This window comes from Macaca fascicularis, chromosome 19 (genome assembly GCF_037993035.2).
Source record: "Macaca fascicularis isolate 582-1 chromosome 19, T2T-MFA8v1.1".
Classification (NCBI taxonomy): Eukaryota; Metazoa; Chordata; class Mammalia; order Primates; family Cercopithecidae; genus Macaca; species Macaca fascicularis.
In genome coordinates, this window is record NC_088393.1 from 62,813,759 (window position 1) to 62,841,213 (window position 27,455).

General features: G+C 49.7%; 1 protein-coding gene across 11 annotated transcripts; it reads right to left on the reverse strand.

The window, feature by feature from the left end:
• Positions 1–320: 320 nt before the first annotated feature.
• NLRP7 (NLR family pyrin domain containing 7) lies at positions 321–26,918 on the reverse strand. Of its 11 annotated transcripts, none has more exons than XM_065534916.2 (12): positions 26,878–26,918; positions 21,067–21,382; positions 18,872–18,946; positions 18,333–18,407; positions 16,287–17,865; positions 15,007–15,204; positions 13,358–13,528; positions 11,552–11,722; positions 10,135–10,305; positions 7,934–8,101; positions 4,719–4,889; positions 321–684 (listed from the first exon to the last, which is right to left on the reverse strand). In XM_065534916.2, the coding sequence occupies exons 2-12, from the start codon at positions 21,341–21,343 to the stop codon at positions 552–554; spliced, it is 3,189 nt and encodes a 1,062-aa protein (XP_065390988.1). In that variant the 5' UTR covers positions 21,344–21,382; positions 26,878–26,918; the 3' UTR covers positions 321–551. The 11 variants fall into 11 exon arrangements, with proteins under 11 accessions (XP_065390988.1, XP_065390987.1, XP_073880888.1 ...); XM_065534915.2 differs by having other exon boundaries at positions 26,755–26,918; XM_074024787.1 differs by lacking the exon at positions 18,872–18,946.
• Between the last annotated feature and the right edge of the window lie 537 nt (positions 26,919–27,455).

Sequence of the window (27,455 nt, forward strand, 5' to 3'; positions counted from 1 at the left end):
CCGTCTCTACTAAAAAAAAATACAAAAAAACTAGCCAGGCGAGGTGGTGGGCGCCTGTAGTCCCAGCTACTCGGGAGGCTGAGGCAGGAGAATGGAGTGGACCCAGAAGGCGGAGCTTGCAGTGAGCCGAGATCCGGCCACTGCACTCCAGCCTGTGTGACGGAACAAGACTCCGTCTCAAAAAAAAAAAAAAGAAAAAAAGAGAAATAGAAGAATCAACAGAATCATCCCTGAACTTCTCAGCAATACTTCTTCCTAGACTAAGCACAGAGTAGCATGTTTATGGCAGGTTTACCCTTGAGCATGTCAACAAACGCAGCTGCAACGAGAGTGCTCACTTTATTATCCCTGTGAGAAGGTGCGTAGTGTGATGTGAAGGGGGTGTGTGACTTGTGCAGAATCTCCCACAAACAGCGAGAAAACCAGTGTCAAATTTGACATCTTGACACAGACTCTAGTGTTAACACGTGACCCTCTGACCTTCATTCACAAAATATCTTGCAGACCAGATTCCCGCTTCCTGTGTAATTCATAGAGCGATCCCAGGCTGCTCAGCAAAAAAAGTCACAGCACGCAGGTGCCGTTGCCCCGGAAGCATTGCAATCAATTGTCAGCTTAGGATTCTTTTCTTTCACTTCCTCCAACAGCTTCTTGATTTCCAAATTAGTTTCATAGGTCTTCAACCTGCAGGGATCAGAGAACACAAATGTTCCCAGGGTGCCTGTAGTTTCATTGTCCCAAGAAATTCATTCTCAACTACCCAGGATGCCTGAACATCTGTCTTCAAACACTCAAAGCAGGAAACGTTTTTGGGATTTTTGGGGGGACAGGTTCTGGCTCTGCTCTGTTGCCCAGGCTGGGGTGCAGTGGTGCCATCTTGGCTCTCCGCAACCTCCAGGTCCCAGGTTCAAGCGACTCTCATGCCTTAGCCTCCTGAGTAACAGGGATTACAGGTGTGCACCATCACGCTTGGCTAAGTTTTGTATTTACAGTAGAGGCGGCGTTTCAACATGTTAGCCAGGCTGGTCTCGAACTTCTGGCCTTGAGTGATCCGTCCACCTCTGCCTCCCAAAGCCATGGGATTACAGATGTGAGCCACAGCACCCAGCCAGAAACGTTTTCTAAAAAGAAATTTAGACCCACACAATGGGGATCCTTATAAGTCTAAGAAGAAACAGCTTATGGCCAGGCACGGTGTCTCACACCTGTAGTCCCAGCACTTTGGGAGGCCAAGGCCGGCAGATTGCTTGAGCTCAGCAGTTCAAGACAAGCCTGGGCAACACAGCGAAACCCTGTCTCTACCAAAAATACAAAAAGTTAGCCAGGAATGGTGGTGCATGCCTATAGTCCCAGCTACTCGGGAGGCTGAGGCAGGAGGATCACTTGAGCCCAGGAGGCGGAGGTTGCAACAAGATAGAGATTGCCCTACTGCACTCCAGCCTGGGTAACACAGTAAAACATGTCTTTAAAAAAATAAATTTGAAAACTAGATAATCAGGCCGGGGCATGGTGGCTCATGCCTATAATCCCAGCACTTTGGGAGACTGAGGCGGGCAGATCACCTGAGGTCAGGAGTTCGAGACCAGCCTGGCCAACATAGTGAAAACCCGTCTCTACTAAAAATACAAAAATTAGCTGGTCGTGGTGGCAGACACCTGAAATACCAGCTACTCAGGAGGCTGAGACATGAGAATCACTTTGAACCTGGGAGGTGGACGTTGCAGTGAGCCAATATCGTGCCACTGTGCTGCAACCCGGGTGACAGAGCAAGACTCTGTCTCCTTGGCCGGACGCCGTGGCTCACGCCTGTAATCCTAGCACTTTGGGAGGTCAAGGCAGGCAGATCACGAGGTCAGGAGTTTGAGACCAGCCTGGCCAACATGGCAAAACCCTATCTCTACTAAAAATACAAAAACTGGCCAAGCATGATGGCTCACGCCTGTAATCCCAGCACTTTGGGAGGTCAAGGCAGGCAGATCACGAGGTCAGGAGTTTGAAAACAGCCTGGCCAACATGGCAAAACCCTATCTCTACTAAAAATACAAAAACTGGCCAAGCATGATGGCTCACGCCTGTAATCCCAGCACTTTGGGAGGCCAAGGCAGGCAGATCACCTGAGATTGGGAGTTCAAGACCAGCCTGACCAACATGGAGAAACACCATCTCTACTAACAATACAAAAAAATTAGCCAGGCATGGTGGCCCACGCTTGCAATCCCAGCTACTCAGGAGGCTGAGGCAGAAGAATCGCTTGAACCTGGGAGGCTGAGGTTGCAGTGAGCAGAGATCGCACCATTGCCCTGCAGCCTGGGCAACAAGAGTGAAACTCCGTCTCAAAAAAGTAAAATAAAATAAATACAAAAATTAGCCGGGCACGCTGGCACGCGCCTGTAATCCCAGCTACTCAGGAGGCTGAGGCAGGAGAATTGCTTGAACCCGGGAGGCAGAGGTTGCAGTGAGCCAAAATTGCACCACTGCACTCCAGCCTGGGCAACAGAGCGAGACTCTGTCTCAAACCAACAAACAAGAAAAAGACTCCTTCTCCAAATAGATAAATAAAAACTAGTGGCAAATCAAACCTTCAGTAGAACTAAGAGAATGCCAGAGTGAACCCCAGGGTTAATCATAGCAAACGTGGCTCTAACATGATAGCAGCATGCAACCCTGTGCATGTGAACATGAGGGGTGGTCACTGTAGAGGCACTGGCTTGCTATGTTGCCCAGGCTGGTCTCAAACTCCTGGCCTCAAACAATCCTCCCACCTTGGCCTCCCAGAGGAGGAACTGAGGAATGAGAACAGAAATAACATCCAAAACATATGACATAAGAGACCACAGGGTTAGAGATTTGTCACCAATAGTCCTTGGTGGCATTACAGACCATGGTCCCACTAGCAAGAGAAGCATGACACTGTATAGCTGAACTTTCATATATACCCCTAAAATCTTAACCCATTTATGCCAGAGGTTACAATTATTTGAACTGCAGACATGTGTGAAAAATCGTACCTTGGCAATGACCTTGAGCAGGATATAAATAACTCCCACATGCTTAGCGTTCCAATAATGGAACACTAGACATCGTTAAGCAGTTTAAATGCGTATCATCTCTACAACTAAACTGTTGAACAAGACAAGTAGGCTGTGCACAGTGGCTCACGCCTATAATCCTAGTGCTTTGTGAGGCCAACACAGGAGGATCACTCAAAGCCAGGAATTTGAGAACAGCCTTGGCAACATAGCTACTTAGGACAGCAGAGCAAAACATGTCTCAAGAAAAGGAAAGGACAGAAAAGGGAAAAGGGTAAGGGGAAAGGGGAAAGGGAAAAAGAAAAAGGCAAGAAGAAACTGAGGTAGATTATGTCAAAATAAGTCATTGATACGGTGGCTCAAGCCTGTAATCCCAGCACTTTGGGAGGCCGAGACGGGCGGATCACGAGGTCAGGAGATCGAGACCATCCTGGCTAACCCGGTGAAACCCCGTCTCTACTGAAAAATACAAAAAAAACTATCCGGGTGAGGTGGCGGGCGCCTGTAGTCCCAGCTACTCAGGAGGCTGAGGCAGGAGAATGGTGTGAACCCGGGAGGCGGAGCTTGCAGTGAGCTGAGATCTGGCCGCTGCACTCCAGCCTGGGCAACACAGCGAGACTCCGTCTCAAAAAAAATAAAATTAAAATAAGTCATTGAAAAGATATACATGGTTCACAATTAAGGGAACATCTGTAGGATGATCTTCTGAAAAGCTAAGACCCAGGACAACTCTGGGAACTACCTATTTTTGGATGTAGCGATGAGGGGGGTGTGTGTGCGTGTGTACGCTCATGCACACACATACACTCAAGCTTCCAGTATGTACTCCAGGATGATTTAAACTGTCAGTATGCCAAGTACTAAGTGTTTGGGGGGAATGCTGGACAATATTCAATTCACAGAGCATTTTACAGAAGTATCTAATTTTTAAATTATCTCCTAAGCTAGGAGTGTGCTATAGAAGGATGCCTTAAGTTGATTCCTACAAACAGTGCACCCACTCCCAAAAAACCACTCTTCTCTGCATGGGAAGAAATTCACCATGTGAAACAGCCATCCCAGGGCTGGGTGTGGTGGCTCACACCTGTAATCCCAGCACCTTGAGGGGCTGAGGCGGGTGGATCACCTGAGGTTGGGAGTTTGAGACCAACCTGACCAACATAGTGAAACCCTGTTTCTACTGAAAACTACAAAAATTGGCCAGGTGCAGTGGCTCATGCCTGTAACTCCAGCACTTCGGGAGGCCAAGGCAGGCGGATCACCTGAGGTCAGGAGCTCAAGACCAGCCTGGCCAATATGGTGAAACCCCGTCTCTACTAAAAGTACAAAAATTAGTCGGGCGTGGTGGCAAGCGACTGTAATCCCAGCTACTCAGGAGGCTGAGGCAGGAAAATCACTTGAACCCAGGGAGCGGAGCTTGCAGTGAGCCGAGATCGCACCACTGCACTCCAGCCTGGGCTACAAGAGCGAAACTCCGTCTCAAAAAAAAAAAAAAAAAAAAGAAAAAAATACAAATATTAGCTGGACATGCTGGCGTGCCTGTAGGCCCAGCTACTCAGGAGGCTGAGGCAGGAGAATTGCTTGAACTTGGGAGGCGGAGGTTGCAGTGAGCCAAGATCGCGCCACTGCACTCCGGCCTGGGTGACAGAGCAAGACTCCATGTCAAAAAAAAAAAAAAAAAAGCCATACCTGAGTGTCTTCAAGGATCCAGTTCTTTGTCTTAGAACCCTAAAGAGCTGAATTATGCCACTCTTCCACAAATGATTCTGGCCCAGGTCCAGAGTTTCAAGCTTCTGATTGCTGATGAGAGCAGATCCAAGATGCTGACAATAGAAAGGCATGAGGGAGCAGCTCCAGAGGCTGTTGAGGAAGAACATGGAAACCCGTGCATTCACTGAGCAGGTAGTGGCCAGATGCCATGGCTCATGTCTGTAATCCCAACACTTCAAGAGGCCAAGGCAGGTGGATCACTTGAGGCCAGGAGCTCGAAACCAGCCTTGCCAACATGGTCAAACCCCATCTCTATTAAAAATGCAAAGATGAGGCAGGGTGTGGAGGCAGGCACCTGTAATCCCAGCACCTTGGGAGGCTAAGGAAGGTGGATCACCTGAGTTCAGGAGTTTGAGGCCAGCCAGGCCAACATGGTGAAACCCCGTCTCTACAAAAAATTAGCCACACATGGTGGTGAGTGCCTTTAATGCCAGCTACTTGGGAAGGTGAGGCACAAGAATCACTGGAGCCTGGGAGGCAGAGGTTGCAGTGAGCCAAGATCGTGCCACTGCACTCCAGCCTGGGCAACAGAGTGAAACTCCATCTCAAAAATAAATACATAAAACGAAAATACAAAAATTAGCCAGGTATGGTGTTGCCACCTGTCATTCCAACTACTCGAGAGGCTGAGGCAGGAGAATTGCTTGAACCCAGAAGGCAGAGGTTGTAGTGAGCTGACATATCACCACTACACTGCAGCTTGGGTGGAAGAGTGAGACTCGGTCTCAAAAAAAAAAAAAAGGAACATTTGTGCTGGGAATCCAGTACTGAGGAAATGCAGAGAGGAGTGAGATGAAGAAATCCTCAGAGTTTATTTTAGTGACAGCAGACAGCAGACATCCAGATGTGTTCTATTGCAGACAATGGATGATGGTATTAAAATAAACAGGGTAGAGGTAAGTCAACCAGAGAGGCACTGGCTAGATTTATGCCAGTCATTTAAGTTCTCTCTGGGAAAGTGATATGAGGGAAAAAACTGAAGGATGTTAGATCGTGAACCAGCTTGCTAATTGAGGGAAGGAATCTTGTCAATAAAATACTGAGCTAGTAAGAAAGTAGAATGATTTTGGCTCATAACTGATAAGACGAGACCATAAGGCCCTGTAGGCCACTGTAAAAGCCTTAGATTTTTTTTTTTAAGACAGTTTCGCTCTTGTTGCCCAGGCTGGAGTGCAATGACGTGATCTCAGCTCACTGCAACTTCCGCCTCCCAGGTTCAAATGATTCTCCTGCCCCAGCCTCCGGAGAATCTAGGATTACAGGCACAAGCCACCAGGTGATCCACTCCTTTATTTGCACTGAGCTTTTGAGTCTTTGGAAATAGTAAGGTGTCACGGTCTGGCTTGCAGCTTGAAATGTTCCTCAGGGTGATGGGTTAAGAAACTTCAGGAGGACAGGAACAGTGGCTCATGCCTGTAATCCCAGTACTTTGGGAGGCTGAGGCAGGGGGAATCACTTGAGGTCAGGAGTTGGAGACCAGCCCGGCCAACATGGTGAAACCTGGTCTCTACTAAAAATACAAAAATTAGCTGGGCATGGTGGTGCACCCCTGTAATCCTAGCTACTTAGCTGAGGCAGGAGAATCGCTTGAACCTTGGAGGCTGAGGTTGCAGTGAGCCAAGATGGCACCACTGCACTCCAGTCTGGGTGACAGAGCGAGACTCCGTCTCAAAAAAGAAAAAAGTACCCTGTGTTCTGGTGTTTTTTTCTTGTCTTTACAGCAAAGCTAAGTAGTAATGTCATGATGCAGATTCTCTTCTCATTAGGATTGCAGATTCTAGTTGGAAAATAGGGTGCATCCAAGGATGCAACTGACAAGCTTCGGAGAGAGAAGTGATAAACAGCTCACTGTTCCATTTGTGGAGGCTTTGCATTTCCTGGGGTGGTATCCCATCTCCAGTTCCCTGGTTTATGAGCTGGGGCAGGCTCACGGCTTCCTGATTACTGGATCCCAGCAGAAGCAGCCATGTTCCTGAAGTCCAGGTCACTGGGGGCCATTCTCACCTATATTTCACTTCTCCAGGCCCCCCTCTACATGACTTTGGAAGTACCCACCCACCTATATTCAGTTTCTGGAGGGGTTTGCTCTTAAAACTGGATCCAAAGTGATACAGTCTGAGATACTGAAAACATAGAAATTGACCGGGCGTGGTGGCTCACGCCTGTAATCCCAGCACTTTGGGAGGCCAAGACAGGCGGATCATGAGGTCAGGAGATCGAGACCATCCTGGCTAACACAGTGAAACCCCATCTCTACTAAAAATACAAAAAATTAGCTGGGCGTGGTGGCGGGCATCTGTAGTCCCAGCTACCCAGGAGGCTGAGGCAGGAGAATCACTTGAACCTGGGAGGTGGAGGTTGCAGTGAGCCAAGATCATGCCATTGCACTCCAGCCTGGGCGACAGAGCAAGACTCCGTGTCAAAAAAATAAATAAATAAATAAAACAGAAATTAAGGATTTCCAGATTTTGAAAAACTTTAAAAACGAGGCCGGGCGTGATGGCTCATGCCTGTAATCCTAGCACGTTGGGAGGCCGAAGTGGGAGGATTCCTTGAGTCTCCGAGTTCAAAACCAGCCTGGAAAAGATGACAAGACCTCATCTCTACAGAAAAAAGTTAGCTGGCCATGGTAATACATGCCTGTAGTCCCAGCTACTCAGGAGGCTGAGGTGGGAGGACCGATCAAGCATGGAAGACTGAAGCCGCAGTGAGCCGTGATCACACCACTGCACTCCAGCCTGGGGGACGGAGCAAGACCCTGTCTCAAAAAAAAAAAAAAAAGAAAGAAAAAAGAAAAAGGGGCCGGGCGCGGTGGCTCAAGCCTGTAATCCCAGCACTTTGGGAGGCCGAGACGGGCGGATCACGAGGTCGGGAGATCGAGACCATCCTGGCTAACACGGTGAAACCCCGTCTCTACTAAAAAAATACAAAAAACTAGCCGGGCGAGGTGGTGGGCGCCTGTAGTCCCAGCTACTCGGGAGGCTGAGGCAGGAGAATGGCGTGAACCCGGGAGGCGGAGCTTGCAGTGAGCTGAGATCCGGCCACTGCACTCCAGCCTGGGCGACAGAGCGAGACTCCGTCTCAAAAAAAAAAAAAAAAAAAAAAAAAAAAAAAAGAAAAAGGAAATTGCCTACCGTAGGTGTTTTAGGTTACAGTTTGGATTCTCTAACGCCTGACAGAGAATCCACAATCCACGAGCTATCTGGTTGAGACTCAAGTCCAGGTTTGTGAGGCTGCAAGCTTCTTGGAGTGCCTCTGAGAGATATCTACAGCCACGCTTGGTTATGCTGCATTGCTGTAACCTGCAGGATAATCAAAGGAAGAGAAGCCTGTTACCGTCTGGCTAATGCCCTGTGACGTAGTTATTTCCAGCACTGTATACCTTCCACCTTGAGCTGTCTACTTGCAGGTGGGCTTGTACATAAAAAGCATGCAAATGGCCCAGTGCAGTGGCTCATGCCTATAATCCCAGCAGTGGGAGGCCGAGACGGGTAGATCACTTGAGGTCAGGAGTTCAAGACCAGCCTGGCCAACATGGTGAAATCCCATTTCTACTTAAAAAAAAAAAAATACAAAAATACAAACATTGGTCCAGACACAGTGGCTCAAGCCTGTAATCCCAGCACTTTGGGAGGCTGAGACAGGCAGATCACCTGAGGTCAGGAGTTCGAGACCAGCCTGACCGACATGGAGAAATTCCGTCTCCACTAAAAACACAAAATTAGCTGGGTGTGGTGGCCCATGCCTGTAATCCCAGCTCCTCGGGGGTCTGAGGCAGGTGAATCACTTGAACTTGGGAGACGAAGGTTGCGGTAAGCAGAGATTGCGCCATTGCACTCCAGCCTGGGCAACAAGAGTGAAACTCTGTCTCCAAAAAAAAAAAAATATATATATATATATATATACACACACACACACACACACACACAGAGACACACATATACATATACACAAAAATTAGCCGGGTGTGGTGGTGCACGCCTGTAATCCTAGCTACTCAGGAGGCTGAGGTAGGAGAATTACTTGAACCCAGGAACCAGAGGTTGCAGTGAGCCAAGATCACACCACTGCATTCCAGCCTGGGTGACAGAGTGAGACTCCATCCAAAAAAAAAAAAAAAAACTCAGAAATGAACACTAGCTAGAATTTCCGAACAGGAATAGGTCTTCAACCCTACGTAATCTCTTGAATATTGTTTAACCACGATCTTAATGTGAACAGGTAACTCAGGCCGGGCTTCTACCCATGTAACAAGATTCAGCCAACAACAATTCATGGGTCAATTCCAACCTGCCACCTATGTTTTTATAAATAAGGTTTTTTGGTTGAGTTTTTTTTATTTTTTTCTTGAGACGGAGTCTCGCTCTGTTGCCCAGGTTGGAGTACGGTGGCGCGATCTCAGCTCACTGCAGCCTCTGCCTCCGGATTCAAGCGATTCTCCTACCTCAGCCTTCTGAGTAGCTGGTACTACAGGCACGCACCACCAAGCCTGGTTAATTTTTGTATTTTTTAGTAGAGACGGGTTTTCACCATGTTGGCCGGGTTGGTCTCGAACCCTAGGTGATTTGCCCGCCATTCACCACCTGTTCCCTAATAACCTATGGAAATAAAAATTTTACAAAAGGTGTCACTGGACCTACCATGTAACTTAATCTACCTCCAATAGCAGGCAGTGCTATGTCATATGAATTTGAAAGAACACACACAAAGCATCAGATCCAAGAACCAATTGCCCATCTCAAATCTTCCTTCGTAGCAGGAAGAGGTTCTGCAGACATGCAAATATTAGCATGCTTCTACCTGTATCTGCCTGTTTTTGTTGTTGTTTTTGAGACAGAGTCTCGCTCTGTCACCCAGGCTGGAGTGCAGTGGTGAGATCTTGGCTTGCTGCAACCTCCGCCTTCCGGGTTTATGCCATTCTCCTGTCTCAGCCTCCCAAGTAGCTGGGACTACAGGCACCCACCACCATGCCTGGCTAATTTTTGGTATTTTTAGTGGATACAGGGTTTCACCATGTTAGCCAGGATGGTCTTGATCTCCTGACCTCGTGATCCACCTGCCTCGGCCTCCCAAAGTGCTGGGATTACAGGCGTGAGCCACCGTGCCTGGCCTCTGCCTATTCTTTAATTCTTATCAAGTTCTTAAAAGTTACATTTGAAATGAATTAACCAGTACTTTCTTCTCTCTCCTGCTGGAATTCACTCGCATGCACACGTGCGCGCACACACACACACACACGCGCACACACACACACACATACACATACACACACACACACACACATACACACACACACACACACACACACACACACACAGAGCCAGCAGAGACTTACACCAAGGCCTGCAGTTTACACTCAGGGTAACTCAAGCCCTCACACAGAAACTTCACCCCTGTATCCCCGATGGGGTTCTTGGCCAAGCACAGGTGTGTCAGCTGCTGGCTGACAACCAAGACAGCAGCAAGGTCCTTGCAGCTGGCTTCTGTAAGACGACAGTTTTCTAACCTGCAAAAGTATGAAACAAATGGTAAAAGGATGAGAACATTTCCACAACTCCAACCTGCTTGGCGATGTCCACATGCTAGGGTCCTCAGCTTCAGCCCTCCCTGTTCATCCCCTGCCTTCTTTTTTTTTTTTTTTTTTGAGACGGAGTCTCGCTCTGTCGCCCAGGCTGGAGTGCAGTGGCGCGATCTCGGCTCACTGCAAGCTCCGCCTCCTGGGTTCACACCATTCTCCTGCCTCAGCCTCCTGAGTAGCTAGGACTACAGGCGCCCGCCACCGCGCCCGGCTAATTTTTTGTATTTTTAGTAGAGACGGGGTTTCACTGTGGTCTCGATCTCCTGACCTTGTGATCCGCCCGCCTCGGCCTCCCCAAGTGCTGGGATTACAGGTTTGAGCCACCGCGCCCGGCCTCATCCCCTGCCTTCTGTCCTGTGCAAGTTATCACGGCCACGAAAGACCAGAAATGCGAGAAGGCCAAGATGTAGCGGTCCACCTGGAGCCGTCACAGGACACAGGTGTTGTTTGTTTTTGAGATGGAGTCTCTTGCTCTGTCACCTAGGCTGGAGTGCAATGGCACGATCTCAACTCACTGCAACTTCCACCTCCCAGTTTCAGGCAATTCTCCTGGCTCAGCCTCCTGAGTAGCTGGGATTACAGATGTGCACCATCACGTCTGGCTGGTTTTTTTTGTTGTTTTGTTTTGTTTTGAGACAGAGTCTCGCTCTGTCGCCCAGGCTGGAGTACATTGGCGCTATCTCGGCTCACTGCCAAGCTCTGCCTCCTGGGTTCACACCATTCTCCTGCCTTAGTCTCCCGAGTAGCTGGGACTACAGGCGCCCGCCACCGCACCCGGCTAATTTTTTGTATTTTTTAGTAGAGATGGGGTTTCACCATGTTAGCCAGGATGGTCTCGATCTCTTGGCCTCATGATCCGCCCGCCTTGGTCTCCCAAAGTGCTGGGATTACAGGCGTGAGCCACCACACCCACCCTGTTTTTTTTGTATTTTTAATAGAGACGGGGTTTCGCCATGTTGGCCAGGTTGGTCTCGAACTCCTGAACTCAGATGATCCGCCCACCTCAGCCTCCCAAAGTGCTGAGATTACAGGCAGAGCCACCATGCCCAGCCTGAAGCAGGTGTTTATGTCAGCGAGAGGTGCCACGTGGGTGGCCCAGCAAGTCAGGTGTTACCCTTTCTCTTCTATGGCCCCAGAGCTAAACCGGAGCTGCCCGTGGGAAGAGGAGACTTACGACAACATCTGTAGGAAGTGTTTTGGGTGTGTCATCGTCTTGTACAGCAACTTGGCACCCTCGTCCAGGAGCACACTGGCTGAGAGGTGCAGGTGCCTCAGGGACTGGTTGGCTTTGAGGACATAGAAGAAATCAACCCACTGCTCCGAGGTGGCACAGTGACCTCCCAACCTGTGAAAAGCGTGGGAAAAGTCATTCTTCTGAGAGGACAGAGTATAACTTATCAGCTTTTTTTTTTTTTTTTTTTTTTTTTGGGGGGACAGTTTCACTCTGTCACCCTGGCTGGAGTGCAATGGCGTGATCTCACCTCACTGCAGCCTCCACCTCCCGGGTTCAAGCAATTCTCCTGCCTCAGCCTCCCAAGCAGCTGAGATTACAGGCACACACCAATTTTTGTATTTTTAGTAGAGATGGGATTTCACCATGTTGACCATGCTGGTCTTGAACTCCCGACCTCAGGTAATCCACCCACCTCGGCCTCTCAAAGTGCTGGGATTACAGGTGTGAGCCACCATGCCCGGCTCAGATCAGCTTCTTCTGCTTCACTTCCCAAAACGTACGTCTTTGGTTTATCTCATTCTACTCATGTCTCCAACCCTGGCCTGAATTATTGGAGAGATCTAATCTTTCCTCTGCTCTTTCAAGTATCCCCATGGCCATTAGAGTAACATCCAGCCACATCTCCAAGAGACTGTAATACAATTCTGTGCAACGTTTCACCAAAATGGCCTGTGTGGATGATTTTGTAGGGAAGAAAAAAAATTTTTTTTGAGACAGGATCTCGCTCTGTTGCCCAAGCTGGAGTGCAGTGGCATGATCACAGCTCACCACAACCTCTGTCTCCTGGGCTCAAATGATCCTCCCAACCTCAGCCTCCAGTGTAGCTGGGACTAGAAGGGGCAAATTGATGCTTAATACTCAAAATAAAAATTTTATCCTGGCCAGGTGCAGTGGCTCATGCCTGCAATCCTAGCACTTTGGGATCCGGCCGAGGCAGGTGGATCACTTGAGGTCAGAAGTTCAAGACCAGCCTGGCCAACGTGGTGAAACCCCGTCTCTACTAAAAATACAAACATTTGTAGGGCATGGTGGTGCATGCCTGTAATCCCAGCTACTCGGGAGGCTGAGGCAGGAGAATCGCTTGAAACCCAGGAGGCATAGGTTGCTGTGAGCCGAGATCGCAACACTGCACTCCAGCCTTGGCGACAAGAGTAAAACTCTGTCCCCGCTCAAAAAAAAAAAAAAAAAAAAAAGATTCTCATAGAAGTGCAGAGAAGGTTGCATGCTCCATATGAGTACCTAACTCCTGATGATCTGAGATTGATGAGCCATTCACCTCAGACTCCCAAAGTGCTGGGATCATAGCACTGCATAGGGCTCAGGCACCAACAATCAGCTTCAGTGCCCGATGATCTGAGATTGAACAGTTTCATCCCAAAACTACCCCAAACCTCTGTCTATGGAATAATTCTCTTGCACAAAATCGGCCCCCATTGCAGAAAAGGCTGGGGGCCGCTGCTCTCCATCCCAACATGTAGGCAAGCTGCAGTCAGGAATAGCACGTCCCTAGAGCCGGAACACAGCACAGAATTCGGGGGGTTTCTTTGCATCGAGAGCTGGTTATGCGACGCAGAAGCCAAGCTGGCGGGGGAAAGAGGAGAGGCTGACTCCCCACACAGGCCTGTTTGAAGAATACATTCCCCGTCTGGGACGGCATCCAAAGTGGTTACCCTTTTCCCTAGATCCCCCGGCAACGCGGCGCAGCGGACTCTGGGTACTGGGGAGAGCGGAGACCGTGAGACCCACCTCAGGTACTGCAGGTTGCATTTGTGATTTCTGAGCAGATCACACAGCAGCAGCAGCATCGTGCGTTCCCACTCGATGTGCCCTTCCAGGGTCAGGTGCGTGAGGGTCCTCTTCCCAATGAAAGCAAGACAGAAGTCCCGGTAAGCAGTGTCAGGGGTGACGTTTTTAATCCTAGGGAAAAGCAGGAGAGATTCCACTTTGAGCGAGCAATCCTCACGTTGTGTAGAGACATGTATAAACGAAAAGCTGCTTCACATTTAGAAACTATTAGAAGTTCTTGGCCAGGCACGGCGGCTCGTGTCTGTAATCCCAGCACTTTGGGAGGCCGAGGCAGGAGGATCACCCGAGGTCAGGAGTTCGAGACCAGCCTGGGCAACATGTTGAAACCCCATCTCTACAAAAAATATAAAAATGAAGGCCAGGTGCAGTAGCTCACGTCTATAATCCCAGCACTTTGGGAGTCCAAGGCAAGAGAATCACTTGAGGTCAGGAGTTTGAGACCAGTCTGGGCAACATGGTGAAACCCCAACTCCACAAAAAATACAAAAATTAAGGCCGAGCACAGTGGCTCACGCCTGTAATCCCAGCACTTTGGGAGGCCGAGACGGGCGGATCACAAGGTCAGGAGATCGAGACCATCCTGGCTAACACAGTGAAACCCCGTCTCTACTAAAAATACAAAAAATTAGCTGGGCGTGGTAACGGGCGCCTGTAGTCCCAGCTACTCGGGAGGCTGAGGCAGGAGAATGGCGTGAACCTGGGAGGCGGAGGTTCCAGCGAGCCGAGATTGCACCACTGCACTCCAGCCTGGGCGACAAAGCGAGACTCCATCTCAACAACAACAACAAAAATACAAAAATTAGCGGGGGCCAAGACAGGCAGGTCACCTGAGGTCAGGAGTTCGAGGCCAGCCTGACCAACATGGTAAAGCCCCGTCTCTACTAAAAATACAAAAAATTAGCTGGGTATTATGGTGGGTACTTGTAGTCCCAGTTACTCGGGAGACTGAAGCAGGAGAATGGCGGGAACCCAGGAGGTGGAGGTTGCAGTGAGCCGAGATCACGCCACTACACTCCAGCCTGGGCGACACAGCACGACTCCATCTAAAGAAAAAAACACTCAAGAAGCAGAGGATCAGGATAAACAACTAATGGATACTAGGCTCAATACCTGGGTGATAAAATCTGTACAACAAACTCCCATGACACACGTTTACCTGTGTAACTAACCTGCAATTGTACCTACTTTTTGGTTTGCTTTGGTAACAAACCAAAAAAAGAAGATAGCTGGGCCAGGCATGGTGGTTCATGCCTGTAATCCCAGCACTTTTGAAGGCCAAGGCGGGTGCATCACCTTAGGTCAGAAGTTTGAGACCAGCCTGGCCAACATGGAGAAATTCCACCTCTACTAAAAACACAAGATTGCACCACTGCACTCCAGCGTGGGTGACAGAGTGAAATTCTGTCTCAAAAAAAAAAAAAAAAAAAAAAGAAAAAAAGAAAGAAAGAAAAGAAAAGAAGAAAACATAGCTGGAAAATCCCCAAATCCATGGAGATGAAACAACACATTTCTAAATTAAAAAAAAAAAAAAAGTGCAAGAAGCTGAGTCATGGTTCAGGGTCTCCCCTGCAAGATGAGTTTCTGCTTACTCCACTTTCTGCAGATGGCAGGTGCTACGGGTTATGTGGTCACAAAGAATCCGCACAGAAGAGTCGCTCAGGAAGCTTTGTTTCACTTCTAGAAACTTCAGATTGCTGTTTGAGCTGAAGAGAGAGCAGAAATCCGTCCAGAGGCGAAGAGAGCGAAGATCCTGCTGAGCCCAGCTGGGAAGCGTTACGTAGGTGCACCTGCGGGAGAACACACGTTCGTCTCCTATGCCTAGTACCTGCGTCGGGGGACGGGGGTCTGCAAACCACATTTCAGTGGCAAAAACCACAATTACTTTTGCACCAACCTAAAACAGTGTCTATAGTAAGCAATATTGAATCACATACTTTGCTAGGAGTATAGATCTTAAGTTTTACAAAAAAATAGCCGGGTGCGGTGGCTCACACCCTCCTTGGCCTCCCAGCACTTTGGGAGGCCGAGGCGGGCAGATCACAAGGTCAGGAGATCGAGACCATCCTGGCTAACACAGTGAAACCCTGTCTCTACTAAAAATACAAGAAAATTAGCCGGGCGTGGTGACGGGCGCCTGTAGTCCCAGCTACTCGCGAGAGAGCTTGCAGTGAGCAGAGATTGCGCCACTGCACTCCAGCCTGGGTGACAGAGCAAGACTCCGTCTCAAAAAAAAAAAAATTACCTCCCTGCCATTGTTATATATGAAACGGCTCAAGTGTTTGGGGATATTCAGCACCATTCCCACCTGAAAACTAAACACTTAAAAGTCGGTCTTTTAAGCCTCAATTCCTGGCCGGGCTGAGTGAGTGAAGACAGGTGAGGGGGAAGGAGGTGGTGCAGCAGACCAAACAGTGCAGACAGGCCGGGTGCAGTGGCTCAGGTCTGTAATTCCAGCACTTTGGGAAGCCGAGGCGGGCAGATCATCTGAGGTCAGGGTTTCAAGACCAGCCTGGCCAATGTGATGAAACCCCGTCTCTACTAAAACTACAAAAATTAGCTGGGCATGGTGGCAGGCGGCTGTAGTCCAAGCTACCAGAGAGGCTGAGGCAGGAGAATCGCCTGAACCTAGGAGGCAGAGGTTGCAGTGAGCCATTGCACTCCAGCCTGGGTAACAAGAGCAAAACTCTGTCCACAAAAAAAAAAAAAAAAAAAAAAAAGCCCCAATTCCTAATTGCCAAATCGCATCTCCGTATTGAACTGTGAAGCTGGAAGAAAGTCCAGCCAGAGGGAAACTGTGACCGTCAGCCACAGGGCACAGGAGACGCTGGCCTCTTCCTAGTGGAGCGTGGGTTGGGAAAACAGTCCTTACCTCTCAAATTCAATGTCTGGTTCGAAATCCACGTAATTCTCCAGGAACACCCCCTTTGCTATCTGCAGTGAGACTTTCTCCAAGTCTCGACAATGCTTCAGGCTGAAGGAACAGTGCATCATTTCAGAAGTATTTGTCAAGTTAATAGAAATTTTCTTGAGCGGGGCCACCACCACCTTCGCCAGCTCCTCCTCCTGAGACTCGTACAGGCAGCACAAGACCTCCTTCAGGTCTGTCATGGATAAGGGCTTATTGGCATGAAGACTGGCTTTGCATCGCAGCAATTCCTGTTTGATCTCCGGTGACATCTGGCAGCCAAAAGTGGCCTCCAACTCCTTGACTCTCTTCTCATTAGCCAGGCCGAACAAGAAGTGCCCTACTTGGATCAGGTCGGGGTTCTTGAGTCTTTCTTCTTCGGAAAGCAGCTTCTGCACGTCCCCAATGTCCCAGGCATGACCGTCCCGGTCCTCCTCCTCCTCCTCCTCCAGGGCGTAGAACAGCGCAGTGAGAAACTGCTGGAAGCTGAGGTGGATGAAGGAGTAGCAGCCTTTGGAGACTCTGTCCTGGCGGAGGATATCTCTGTCCAGGAACGGGCGGAGGTCGGACTCCTGCACCCCGAGCCTTTCCAGGTCCTCTCCGTGGAGCACGGACATCTGCGCCCACAAACTCTGCGCGGCCAGGAGGCTCAGCGCCCGCAGCGCGCCCCGGAGCTGTGCGCCCTGCGGGAACTGGCTGCAGAGGAAGCGCAGGAACAGCCCCGTGCTGGTGAGGCAGGTGGGGGCCGGGTCCTCCCCCTTCTCCATCTGCAGCTTCAGAGTCGTGCACACGATCCAGCACACCGCGGGCGCCGAGCCCAGCTGGAACAGGGCCGCGTTGCTCCTCATCAGCTCAAAGGCACGCATGGCTTGGTCCTCGTCTCCAAAGTGTCTCAGGAAATAGGCCCTCCTGTCCTCCTCCAGGAACCCCTCCACCCTTATGTAGATGGGCTGCTGCACCAGGAGCTGGATGTCCCTCAGGGCCCTGGGCCGCGTGGTGACCAGCAGGGTTGCCTTGGGTAACATCTTCCTCTTCAGCAAACTCCCCAGGAGGACCGGCACCGGCTTCTGCTGCTCCCAGTCCCCGCAGATGTCCTGGATCAGCGCCCCAGGTGGGACTTTCAGCTCATCAAGGCCGTCGACCACGAACAGGATTCTCTGTGCTTGGGCTAGGATGTGTGGAATGTCATCCTGCAATTCAGGCCAGTCTTTGGAGATCAGCTCTGCAAAACTGCACGGGCCCATGCGGCTGAGCTCCTTGCAGCTGAGGTAGAAAGCGTATCTGACAGTCGGGCTGAGGTTGCAGTCTGTCCAGTCCAGCATACACTTTTTGGCCAGTGTGGTTTTCCCCACGCCCGCGGGGCCGTGCAGCACCACGGTGTAAGGTGTTAGCTTCCTCGGTGTTCTGGGATTCAAGAATGGAATGAACCGTTGGTTTCTCTGAATGACGTCGTCATGGAAACTGTCAATGTCTCCTTGCCAAAAGGTGTTCTTCCAGACCAAAGATTGTTTCTGCACTGAATTTCTCCGTCCCTCCTTTTCACCTGCAGTGACAGCCCACAGGACAGTTGAGGTTGATGATTACACTCTTCTGAAAATAACTTTGCCAAGTACCAGAAATGAGGGCCGGGTACGGTGGCTCACGCCTGTAATCCCAGCACTTCAGGAGGCCAAGGTGGGTGGATCACTTGAGGTCAGGAGTTCAAGACCAACCTGGCCAAGATAGTGAAACCCCGTCTCTACCAAAAATACAAAACATTAGCTGGGGGTAGTGGCGGGCGCCTGTAATCCCAGCTACTCAAGAGGCTGAGGCAGAGAATTGCTTGAACCCGGGAGGCGGAGGTTGCAATGAGCAGAGATGGAACCACTGCACGCCAGCCTGGGGGACAGAGCAAGATTCCATCTCAAAAAAAAAAAAAAAATACCAGAAATGAAGAAAACCAGGAAAAAGTAATGCACCTTGCACGCTCTCAAACACCACACTCATGACCACACGACCATATTTACCCACCTGGCTTTTCTAACTCTGAGTCTTCTTCTGCATCTCCCAGCTGAGGGTTATCTATTTCTTGCACCTGTCCGGCCTCTGTAAAATACTTAGATGTAAGCCTGACACAGCAATTTGCACTGCGTAAATCAGACATTATTATACATAAAGTGTCAGCTGGGCGTGGCGGCTCACGCCTGTAATCCCAGCACTTCGGGAGGCCAAGGTGGGTGGATCACTTGAGGTCAGGAGTTCAAGACCAACCTGGCCAAGATAGTGAAACCCCGTCTCTACTAAAAATACAAAACATTAGCTGGGGGTAGTGGCGGGCGCCTGTAATCCCAGCTACTCAAGAGGCTGAGGCAGAGAATTGCTTGAACCCGGGAGGCGGAGGTTGCAATGAGCAGAGATGGAACCACTGCACGCCAGCCTGGGGGACAGAGCAAGATTCCGTCTCAAAAAAAAAAAAAAAAAAACCAGAAATGAAGAAAACCAGGAAGAAGTGATGCACCTTGCACGCTCTCAAACACCACACTCATGACCACAAGACCGTATTTACCCACCTGGCTTTGCTAACTCTGAGTCTTCTTCTGCATCTCCCAGCTGAGGGTTATCTATTTCTTGCACCTGTCCGGCCTCTGTAAAATACTTAGATGTAAGCCTGACACAGCAATTTGCACTGCGTAAATCAGACATTATTATACATAAAGTGTCAGCCGGGCGTGGCGGCTCACGCCTGTAATCCCAGCACTTTGAGAGGCTGAGGTGGGCAAATCACAAGGTCAGGAGCTCAAGACCAGCCTGGCCAATGTGGCAAAACCCCATCTCTACTAAAAATACCAAAAAAAAAAAAAAAAATTAGCCAGGTATGATGGCACAGGCCTGTAATCCCAGCTACTCGGGAGGCTGAGATAGGAGAATCACTTGAACCTGGAGGCGGAGGTTGCAGTGAGCCAAGATCTCACCACTGCACTCCAGCCTGAGTGACAGAGCGAGACTCTGTCTCAAAAAAAAAAAAAGTGTCAAATATATACACATATATTTACAGATGGGGTCTCAATATGTTCCCTAGACTGGATTCAAACTCCTGGATTCAAGCAATTCTCCCACCTCAAGACTCCTAAGTCGCTGGGACTACAGGAACACATCACTGCCTTTGGCTCAAATATTCTTTTTTTTTTTTTGGTCCTATTGGCCCCACCCTTGTAACCTCATTTCATCTTTACTCCTGAAGTCCTATCTCCAAATACATAGTCACATGGCAGGTGGGGAGGCGGTTAGAGCTTCAGTAAAAGTTTTCTGGACACAATTCAGTACCTGGTTTAGAAGATTGTCTGGTTTTTTTTTTCTCTCTAGAATAACTAGCATGTTATTTCCTGACAAATAGAAACTCGAATCTTTCCCGCATTTAAAAATAGAACAACTTGCTTCTTCAAAAACACAGAATTACCATATGACCTAGCAATTTTGCCCCCACAGAACAGAGTCAATAGGTATCCTTCCAGACCAAAGATCATTTCTCCGTAATGTTTCCGGAGGAGGCGGAGGTTGCAGTGAGATTGCGTCACTGCACTCCAGCCTGGCGACAAAGCAAAACTCCATCTCAAAAAAACATAAAATAATAAAAAATTATTCCAAAACAGTGTTTTTTTTTTTTTTTTTTTTTTTTTTGAGACGGAGTCTCGCTCTGTCGCCCAGGCTGGAGTGCAGTGGTGCGATCTCGGCTCACTGCAAGCTCCTTCTCCCGGGTTCACGCCATTCTCCTGCCTCAGCCTCCCGAGTAGCTGGGACTACAGGCGCCCACAACCGCGCCCGGCTAATTTTTTTGTATTTTTAGTAGAGACGGGGTTTCACCGTGGTCTCGATCTCCTGACCTTGTGATCCGCCCGCCTCGGCCTCCCAAAGTGCTGGGATTACAGGCGTGAGCCACCGCGCCCGGCCCAAAACAGTGTTTAAAAGCATGCTGCCAGACATGGTGGCTCACACCTGTAATCTCAGCCTCTTGGGAGACTGAGGCAAGAGGCCCAGGAGTTCGAAACCAGCCTCATCAACATAGCAAGACCCCATCTCTACAAAAGAGAAAAAAAAATTAGCTTGGAAGGCTGAGATGGGATGATAGCATGAGCCCAGGAGTTGGAGGCTGCAGTGAACCATGATCGTACCAATGCACTCCAGCCTGTGCAACAGATTGAAATCCTGTCTCGAAGGAAAAAGAAAAAAATGCTGAGCCAAGCACAGGACAGGTACCTGTATCTCCAGCTACTCAACAGGCTGAGGCAGGAGGATTGCTTAAGGCAAGGCGTTTGAGGTTGTAGTGTACTGTGATTATGGCTGTGAAGAGCCTGGGCAATGTAGCAAGACCACATCTCTTAAAATATGCTAAAAATGCAAAACAGGTAATAGGAAAGTTAAGATCATGAGTATATGTACAAATCTATCTAATTTTTTTGAGATAGAGTCTCACTCCGTTGCCCAGGCTGGAGTGCAATGGCACTATCTCGGCTCACAGCAACCTCCGCCTCCCGAATCGCAGGGATTACACACACCCACCACCCCGCCACGCCTGGCTAATTTTTGTATTTTTAGTAGAGACGGGGTTTTACCATGTTGGTCAGGCAGGTCTCAAACTCCTGACCTCAGGTGATCCCCCCCTCCCACTCAGCTTCCCAAATCGCTAGGGTTACAGGCATGAGCCACCGCACCCGGCCAGGGCTCCTTCTTTGTTACAAATGACCAGGACACCCCAGGTTCTACTTACCCAGCATCTCAGACTTTGCCATCTTACACAATTCTGTGAGGTTCATCTCTTCCAAGACAGTCACAGTTGCACTCCTTATCCAATTTTCTGAGGACGTGTGGATTAGAATTTCTGCCAGCTTCTTGCCGTCAGCCTCTTCCACCTCAGACCATGGGGCCTTCTGCAGCACGTCTTCCAGGGGAAGAGCCCTTAAGAGGGATTTGAAACTCTTTAATTCATCCTCGTTCAGCTGCTCCAGAAGGGTCTGCAGCGTCCACTCGAGCTGTGGCGATGTCATAGTGCTCCACGTATGAGACCTTAGGTTAAGGCTAAAGAACTGGGAGAAAAAAGAAACAACAGTTCATGGCCGGGCGCGGTGGCTCACGTCCGTCATCCCAGCACTTTGGGAGGCCGAGGCGGGCAGATCATGAGGTCAGGAGACGGAGACCATCCTGGCTAACACGGTGAAACCCCATCTCTACTAAAAATACAAAAAAAAAAAAAAAATTAGCCGGGCGCGGTGGCTCACGCCTGTAATCCCAGCACTTTGGGAGGCCGAGGCGGGCGGATCACAAGGTCAGGAGATCGAGACCATGGTGAAACCCCGTTTCTACTAAAAATAGAAAAAATTAGCTGGGCGCAGTGGCGGGCGCCTGTAGTCCCAGCTACTCGGGAGGCTGAGGCAGGAGAATGGCGTGAACCCGGGAGGCGGAGCTTGCAGTGAGCCGAGATTGCGCCACTGCACTCCAGCCTGGGTGACAGAGCAAGACTCCGTCCCAAAAAAAAAAAAAAAAAAATTAGCCGGGCGTGGTGGCGGGCGCCTGTAGTCCCAGCTACTCAGGAGACTGAGGCAGGAGAATGGCGTGAAACCCGGGAGGCAGAGATTGCACCACTGCACTCCAGCCTGGGCGACAGAGCCAGACTCCATCTCAAAAAAAAAAAAGAAAGAAAAAACAATTAATGAGTTACCATCATTAAATGAAACAACAGCTGCCTATGTGCTGAGAATGAGGCTGTTCCCGCTGCACCAGGAGTGCTAAAATATTACGTAGACTGAATTAAGAGACGGAAAATCTGGCCCAGCACAGTGGCTCATGCCTGCAATCTCAGCACTCTGGGAGGCCGAGGGGGGCAGATCGCCTGAGGCCAGGAGTTCGAGACCAGCCTGGCTAACATGGTAAAAAGGACGAACCAAAAAAAAAAAATACAAAGAAAGAAGAGTCAGTGGCATGCTAGGGCCAGCCTGTGCTGGCTAATGGGGGCTTCCTACACGTACCTATACCAAGTCTGTGGGTCGTGATTTCACACTGATAGTACAAAGGGGAGTGTTTATGCCACGGAAATCAGCAACATGGCAGGGCACAGTGGCTCACGCCTATAATCCCAGCACTTTGGGAGGCCAAGGCGGGTGGATCACCTGAGGTCAGGAGCACCAGACCAGCCTGACCAACATGGTGAAACCCCATCTCTACTGAAAATACAAAAATTAGCCAGGCATGGAGGCCGGTGCCTGTAATTCCAGCTACTCGGGAGGCTGAGACAGGAGAATCACTTGAACCTGGGAGGTGGAGGCTGCATGATCTGAGATCTCACCATTGCACTCGAGCCTGGGCAACAAGAACAAAACTCTGTCTCAAACAAACAAAAAAAGAAATCAGCAAACACTACAAACCAAGACTTCCTCGCCACCAACCCCCGGGGCCACTTGTTTAACATTTCAGCCCTCTACTGAATGAGACACATTGAAAACAAATAGCAAGAGGTCAGATGTAAATATAACTGTACTGGCCGGGTGCGGTGGCTCAGGCCTGGAATCCCAGCACTTTGGGAGGCCGAGGCAGGTGGATCACCTGATGTCAGCCGTTTGAGACCAGCCTGGCCCATGTGGAGAAACCCCCTCTACTAAAAATATAGAAGCCAGCCAGGCGTAGTGGCAGGAACCTGTAATCCCAGGTACTTGGGAGGCTGAGGCAAGAGAATCGCTTGAACCCAGGAGGCAGAGGTTGCAGTGAGCCGAGATGGCGCCATTGGACTCCAGCCTGGGCAACAAGAGCGAAACTCCGTTTAAATAAATTAATTAATTAATTAATTAAGGCCAGGTGCAGTGGCTCACGCCTGTAATCCCAGCACGTTGGGAGGCGGAGGCAGCAGGATCACCTGATGTCAGACGTTTGAGACCAGCCTGGCCCACGTGGAGAAACCCCGTCTCTACTAAAAATATAGAAGCCAGCCAGGTATAGTGGCAGGAACCTGTAATCCCAGGTACTTGGGAGGCTGAGGCAGGAGAATCACTTGAACCCAGGAGGCGGAGGTTGCAGTGAGCCAAGATGGCGTCATTGTACTCCAGCCTGGGCAACAAGAGCGAAACTCTGTCTCAAAAAAAAAAAAAAAAAAAAAAAAAATCGTAGCCAGGCCTGGTGGTGGTACATGCCTGTAGTCCCAGATACTTGGGAGGCTGACCCAGGAGAATCGTCTGAGCCTGCGATTTGGCGGTTGCAGAGAGCCACTGCACTCCTTGCCTGGGTGACAGAGTGAGGCCCTGTCTCAAAAGTAAGTAACTAATGGCTGGGCGCGGTGGCTCACACCTGTAATCCCAACACTTTGGGAGGCCGAGGCAGCAGGATCCCTTGAATCTGGGGAGTTGGAGACCAGCCTGAGAAGCAAGGCCAAAACCTATCTCTACTCTAGCTACTTGGGGAGCTGAGGCAGGAGGATTTCTTGAGCCCGGAAAAAGCTGAGGCTGCAGTGAGTCAAGATCGTACTACTGCATTCTAGCCTGGGTGACAAAGTGAGACTCTGCCTCCAAAAAAAAAAAAAAAAGAGGGAGGCAGCCTGGAAAATAAATAACAGAAAATGACTTGCCAAGCCCAGGTGGTGATAGAGGTGGACAGCTTTACCCTTGCAGGGAACAGCAACTTTTTTCCCCAGCTGTGAGGTATAATTACATCTATACAATTTTAGGACAGAGTGGGAACAGCATGTGAGCCCAGGAGTTCCCAACCAGCCTGGGCAATGCAACAATGCAAGGAGACCTTGTCTCTATTTTTGAAGTATTTTTAAAGTCATATATACAATGTTTACTTGTGTACAGCATGGAGCAATGTTATATATACAGTGACATGATTACCACAATCAAGCTAATTAACATATCCACTCCCTCATATAGTTGCCTTTCCTTTTTGCAGAGAGAACATTTGATCTACTTAGAAAAATTCAGGGTTTTTTTTTTTTTTTCCAGAAATTCTTGCTCTGTTGCCCAGGCTGGAGTGTAGTGGTGCAAGGCTCACTGCAATCTCCGCCTCGTGGGTTCAAGTGATTCTCCTGCCTCAGCCTCCCAAGTAGCTGAGATCACAGGCATGTGCCACCACACCCTAATTTTTTTTTATATTTTTAGTACAGATGGGGTTTCACCATGTTGGCCAGGCTGGTCTTGAACTCCCGACCTCAGGTGATCCACCTACCTCGGCCTCCCAAAGTGCAGGGTATGAACCACTGGGCCCGGCCAAGTACTTTTTTTTTTTTTTTTTAAGATGGAGTCTCGGCCGGGCGCGGTGGCTCAAGCCTGTAATCCCAGCACTTTGGGAGGCCGAGACGGGCGGATCACAAGGTCAGGAGATCGAGACCATCCTGGCTAACACGGCGAAACCCCGTCTCTACTAAAAATACAAAAAACTAGCCGGGCGTGGTGGCAGGCGCCTGTGGTCCCAGCTACTCGGGAGGCTGAGGCAGGAGAAGGGCGGGAACCCGGGAGGCGGAGCTTGCAGTGAGCTGAGATCTGGCCACTGCACTCCAGCCTGGGCGACAGAGCGAGACTCCGTCTCAAAAAAAAAAAAAAAAAAAAAAAAAAAAAGATGGAGTCTCACTCTGTTGCCCAGGCTGAAGCACAGTGACATGATCTTGACTCACAGCAACCTCCAACTCCCAGGTTCAAGCAATTCTCATACCTCAGCCTCCCGAGACGCTGGGACTACAGGTGCGCATCACCACACCTGACTAATTTTTGTATTTTTAGTACAGACGGGTTTCTCCATGTTGGCCAGGTTGGTCTTGAACTCCTGACCTCAGGTGATCCACCCGCGGCGGCCTCCCAAAGTGCTAGGATTACAGGTGTGAGCCAGGGCATCCAGAAATCTTTTTTTTTTTTTTTTTTTTTTGAGACAATTTCACTCTCATTGCCCAGGCTGGAGTGCAACGGCGTGATCTCAGCTCACTGCAACCTCCGCCTCCTGGGTTCAAGTGATTCTCCTGCCTCAGCCTTCCAAGTAGCTGGGATTACAGGCGCGCACCACCACACCCGGCTGATTTTGTATTTTTAGTAGAGACGGGGTTTCTCCATGTTGGTCAGGCTGGTCTCAGACTTCCGACCTCAGGTGATCTGAAAGTGCTGGGATTACAGGAGTGAGTCGCCACGCCCGGCTTCCTGTTTTTTTTTTTTAAAAAAAAAAAAAAAAAAAAAAGGGTCGGCCGGGCGCGGTGGCTCAAGCCTGTAATCCCAGCACTTTGGGAGGCCGAGACGGGCGGATCACGAGGTCAGGAGATCGAGACCATCCTGGCTAACACAATGAAACCCCATCTATACTAAAAAATACAAAAAACTAGCCGGGCGAGATGGCGGCGCCTGTAGTCCCAGCTACTCCGGAGGCTGAGGCAGGAGAATGGCCTAAACCCGGGAGGTGGAGCTTGCAGTGAGCTGAGATCCGGCCACTGCACTCCAGCCTGGGCGACAGAGCGAGACTCTGTCTCAAAAAAAAATAAAAAACAGGGTTACCTCTCATCAGGCTGGAGTGCAGTGCACAATCACACCTCATTGCAGCCCCCACCTCCCGACTCAGGTGATCCTCCCACCTCACCCCACAAGTAGCCTGGACACAGCACGCGGTCTGGCCTTCTTTGTTTTTTGAGACGGAGTCTCCCTCTGTGTCCCAGACTGGAGTGCAGTGGCACAATCTCAGCTCACTGCAACCTCCCCCCTTCCAGGTTTAAGCCATTCTCCTGCCTCAACCTTCCAACTAACAGGGATTACAGGCATGCACCACTACACCTGGCTAACTTTTGTGTTTTTAGTAGAGACGGGGTTTCACCATTTTGGGCAGGCTAGTCTCGAACTCCTGGCCTCAAATGATTCGCCCATCTCGGCCTCCCAAAGTGTTGGGATAACAGGCATGAGCCATTGTGACTGGCCTTGTCTTTTTTGGAGAGACAGTTTTACCATGTTGCCCAGACTAGTCTCAAACTCCTGAGCTCCTCTAAACTATATTTGAATAGAAGTCCTTAAGACAACATTAGGCCAGGCGCAGTGGCTCACGCCTGGAATCCCAGCACTTTGGGAGGCCGAGGCAGACGGATCACCTAAAGTCAGGAGTTCAAGACCAGCCTAGCCAACATGGTGAAACCCTGTGTCTACTAAAAATACAAAAATTAGCTGGGCGTGGTGGCGGGTGCCTGTAATCCCAGCTACTCAGGAGACTGAGGCAAGAAAATCCCAGGAGGCGGAGGTTGCAGTGAGCAGAGATCATGCCACTGTACACCAGCCTGGGCAAGAGTGAGACTCTGTCTAAAAAAAAAAAAAGAAAAGAAAAGAAAGAAAAACATCCTTCCAGCATCCTCACACCAACCATTAAGGCTTGGGAAGGGCTATGGTGGAAACTCAACCAATAATGTCTTCTCCCTTAAACGAGGAGAAAAATCAATGTAAGAACCAGCACTCACCTCCCTTAGGTCAGGTCTTGGTTCCAGCCTGTAATTTCTGCAAAGGAACTGGATATAAAACTCAACCACTAATTATTTCTCCCTTGAAGAGACAAATAAATTGATTCAAGAACCAGCACTCACCTCCCTTAGGTCTGGACTTGCTTCCAGCCTGTATTTTCTGCAAAGGAACTGGATAAAAAGGGGAGGTCTCTGATTGGCCCTCAGTACGCAGGGTGGAGACCTTTCCTGCCCAGGGTGGAGCCACCCCACTGAGATTAGCATTGGGCGATTCCCAACCGCTGACCTCAGACTCACCTTGACATCACCTGGGCCCCATCCTCAGGGATTCAGCTGTAATTGGGCTGCAGTGGGCTTTGCGGAAGCACTGCTTGTTGAATCTCCCCAGGTGAGGTTAATGTGCAATTCCCTTCCTAGACCACCGGGGTCAGGTGTGATAGGTGACAGAACAGGAAATACACATTTTGGATTTTGCAGGGTACCTGGCTCCCAGCTCTAGAAACGCTTGCAGAGAAAAAAATTAAACAAAAATAAATAAATTAAAATTTTTAAAAGAAGAGGATAAAAAGTTTTGTGACTTCCTAAGTTACAAATAAAACAAGTCTACTTTGTGGCCAACTGTGGTGGCTCCTGCCTATAAATCCCAGCAGGCCGAGAGGCCTAGGCCAGCAGATCTCTAGGGGCCAGGAGTTTGAGACCAG

Coding starts and splice junctions, on each gene's coding strand:
- NLRP7 (XM_065534916.2), bottom strand. CDS start 21,343: ATGACATCGCCACAGCTCGAGTGGACGCTGCAGACCCTTCTGGAGCAG. Junction 13,529..15,006: donor TGCCATCTGCAGAAAGTGGA/GTAAGCAGAAAC, acceptor GCTTTTCCCTAG/GATTAAAAACGTCACCCCTG. Junction 4,890..7,933: donor TGTAACCTAAAACACCTACG/GTAGGCAATTTC, acceptor CTTCCTCAACAG/CCTCTGGAGCTGCTCCCTCA.